Source organism: Diabrotica undecimpunctata, chromosome 4 (genome assembly GCF_040954645.1).
Source record: "Diabrotica undecimpunctata isolate CICGRU chromosome 4, icDiaUnde3, whole genome shotgun sequence".
In the NCBI taxonomy this organism is placed as follows: Eukaryota; Metazoa; Arthropoda; class Insecta; order Coleoptera; family Chrysomelidae; genus Diabrotica; species Diabrotica undecimpunctata.
Window position 1 is genome coordinate 31,592,364 of NC_092806.1, and position 3,169 is coordinate 31,595,532.

The 3,169-nt window shown below is 31.8% G+C and overlaps 1 protein-coding gene across 1 annotated transcript; it reads left to right on the forward strand.

The window, feature by feature from the left end:
- The first annotated feature begins 482 nt into the window (after positions 1 to 482).
- On the forward strand, positions 483 to 1,495 carry LOC140438197 (uncharacterized). Its single transcript, XM_072527907.1, has 2 exons — positions 483 to 730; positions 1,161 to 1,495. Exons 1-2 carry the CDS (start codon positions 658 to 660, stop codon positions 1,493 to 1,495), a joined length of 408 nt encoding a protein of 135 aa, XP_072384008.1. The 5' UTR covers positions 483 to 657.
- Positions 1,496 to 3,169: the final 1,674 nt, after the last annotated feature.

The following is a 3,169-nucleotide window of genomic DNA, read 5'->3' on the forward strand; positions in this document are numbered from 1 at the left end:
TTAATAGGTTTTATCCTATCATTTAATATAGTGAAAAATGTTATAAATATTCTAGTACTATTTGTTTTGCCTCCATCTGCCAGACAGGAAAAAAAATTATAGAGAAAACTGAAATAAGTCTAGTTATAATAGTCTTCCCTATATAATTTTATGATTAATATTTGTGAATAGTGATACAAGTGCAAATATATCAAAAGTTATTGGTAAAATATGATTGTGAATAAAGGTATATGTAAAAATATATCACTATTCTCATTAAAAAATATAGGGAAACACATTATATGTTGACATATCACAAATGTTTTAACTCCAAAATTGAAAACTGATGATATATGTTGAGATATACTAGAAGTTACGGCAATAGAAATTCAAACTGTGCAGTTTTAGGTCGACTTACCTCGCTTTTCCCTATTAAAATAATGACCGCTTTGTTCCCGCTCAATCGACTTGTCTGTCATTTGTGGTTTAGTAAAATACTACACGTGTGTTACTGTTGGTTTTATCCACTTTTGTTTTGACCTTTTAAATGAGCTTTAAGTATTCGAGAGAAATGTAATAAGTAGTGTAGTGATAGTATACCTCACCTAGTTGTAATATAACATCAATTCCTGTTCGAGATTATTTAGTAATAGCCGTGAGAAATAAAAATTAGAGGTTATGGCATCTCAAAGAAGCAAATTGATTTTCAAACTGTTGGAAGAAGATAATGTAAATACTGGAGACCTCCAAGGTAATAATTGTATATTTATCTGTACAATAATAATTAAAACAGTAATATCATTATTTTTTATACGACATACTAGATTAACAACATTTATTTTTGCGTAAAAGTTTTCTAGATGCAACTCAACTATAACTTGGTGAATATGCCTATTGTTTTTGGTTAACTTTAACCAGTGGCGTTCCTTTAACTTGTATCTCTAAAAATTTTAAAAATTAATGTATGTAAAAGTTGATGCTTAACTTACATACTCAATTCCAATTTCAGATTTCTTATCATTTTATACATAAAATAATATATTTTCGGTTTTCTCTAGAGGGGACCGAATTTCCATAAAAAGCAAACACCAATTTTGGCGTGACAATTTCATTTTTCTGGAAAAAAAAATTGACAAAATTTATTAGTTTTTCAAAAATTTGATATTAATCTGGGTTTTTAGATGAAAATTCCATGATGGGCAATGCGGGTGTTTTCCTTGAAGAACCTGTCTTAGCAGATGAAGATAATATATCAAGTCCTGCACCTTCACTGTCCTTCTGTGAACCGAATGTTCGAAAGACTTTGGAAGAAGTTATTGATCAAGTATGTGGGATTGATGACGACGACAAAGTTTATCTGGAATATCCAGGTAATGAGGAGGCGTTTGATGATAGTGACGCGGACCCAGATTATATACAAGAAAGTGATACCGACTCCGATAATGACATCCCAAAGAAAAAGCTGCAAAAAATACAACAGCACTTATTGCACATGAGTCAGGAAGAGAAATCTTAAAAAATAAACCTGGACATAAATCGCTAAAAAATGAAACTAGGCTAATTCGTGAGGAACGAAAGCAGAACAGAAACCTTGGGTTATCGTACACCACGAAAAGTGGGAAGGTTATAAAAGCACGGACATGTCAGGAGCTATTAAGTTGCCGCTTAAAATGCAAAGACAGGATAACTGAAGAAAAACGACAGGAAATTTTTAAAGAATATTGGTCTTTAGCGAGCTTCAACAAACGCGTGTCTTTTATAGCTAGGCTTATAACAACAGACGGAAAGAAAACCACAAAACGTAAATTAGAAAACAAAAAACATAAAAATAGGCTTCTGAAGAATACAAAAAATGGCTACCTCACGAGAAAACCCCAGTATCGAAATTCAAATATCAAGAAGTATTCCATTCCATGAAAATACAAATCAAACAGCCTAAAAAGGATACCTGCGCTACATGCGATAAATATCATATGCTCCTGAAAACAACTAAAGATGCACAAAAAATGCAATAAATTCAAAATCTTCTTGATAATCACCAACAAGAAGCATCAAACGCTTATGAGGCTAAGCGTATAGATAAAAATACTGCGTTAGAAAATGAATCAAAAATCATTTATACGTTTGATTTGCAACAGTGTCTCCCCACACCTGATCTTTAGACTTCAATAGCATTCTATAAAAGGCAGTTGTGGACCTTTAATTTAACATTACATAGATTTAATCATAATCAAGCAATGTGTTTTATGTGGCATGAGGGCGTAGCTGGACGGGGTGCAAATCAGATTGCGTCATGCTTATACAAGCAGATTTCACATATTTCACCTGAAATAAAAGAGATCACCTTATATTCTGATACGTGTGTAGGACAAAACAAGAACTCTTTTCTACCTGCAATGTTCTTGATGGTTTTAAAAGAGAATCCCAATCTATCATACATTAACCACAAATTTCTCGTTCCTGGTCACACCAACATGGAGTGTGATTCAGATAACGCAATCATAGAGAAAAAAAAGGAAAGATATCCATGTTCGATAGAACACCCAAGAGACTGGATGAATTTGGTAAGATTATGTGGAAATAAGCGAACTTTTTTAGTTACTGAAATGTGCAGATCGGATTTTTTTGAGTTTTCTTCTTTGTATAAGAATGTCCTTCAACAAAGAAAAATTTACAACTTAGGAGAAAAAGTCATGTGGAAACAAATGAAATGGTTGAGATTTTCACAGAATCCTGGTGTCCTTGAATACAAAAGTAGCTTAAATGTAGACGAACCATTTAAAAGCGTATGTTTTTTAAGAAAAGGTAATACGTGGCTTAAAAACATAAAAATTCCTCTGTCATATAAAGGTCCCAATCCAATAAACATCGATAAAAAAAAGAACTTGGTAGAGCTATTGCCTTATATTTCAGAAACATTTCATGATTTTTATAGAAATTTAACTACGAAGGAGGATATACCAAATATGTTAAACGAGGATGAAAATAGTAGTGACGAGGAGAGTGTACACACAGAAATTGAAATTTTTAAAAATTAAATAAACTTTTACGTTGTATTTGACCATAAATGTACCCCCTTAAGTAAACATAAAACTTTTCAGTTTCACATTTTTTTTGTTAATAATTGTGAAAAGTGATATATTTTTTTCTTTAAATTGTACAACTAGGTCCTTTTTACTAGTAGATCTGT

Bases quoted from the DNA above. Each gene is read 5' to 3' on its own strand.
- LOC140438197 (XM_072527907.1), top strand. From the start codon at position 658: ATGGCATCTCAAAGAAGCAAATTGATTTTCAAACTGTTGGAAGAAGAT. The intron at 731-1,160 runs GTAATAATTGTA...CTGGGTTTTTAG, and splicing joins AAATACTGGAGACCTCCAAG to ATGAAAATTCCATGATGGGC.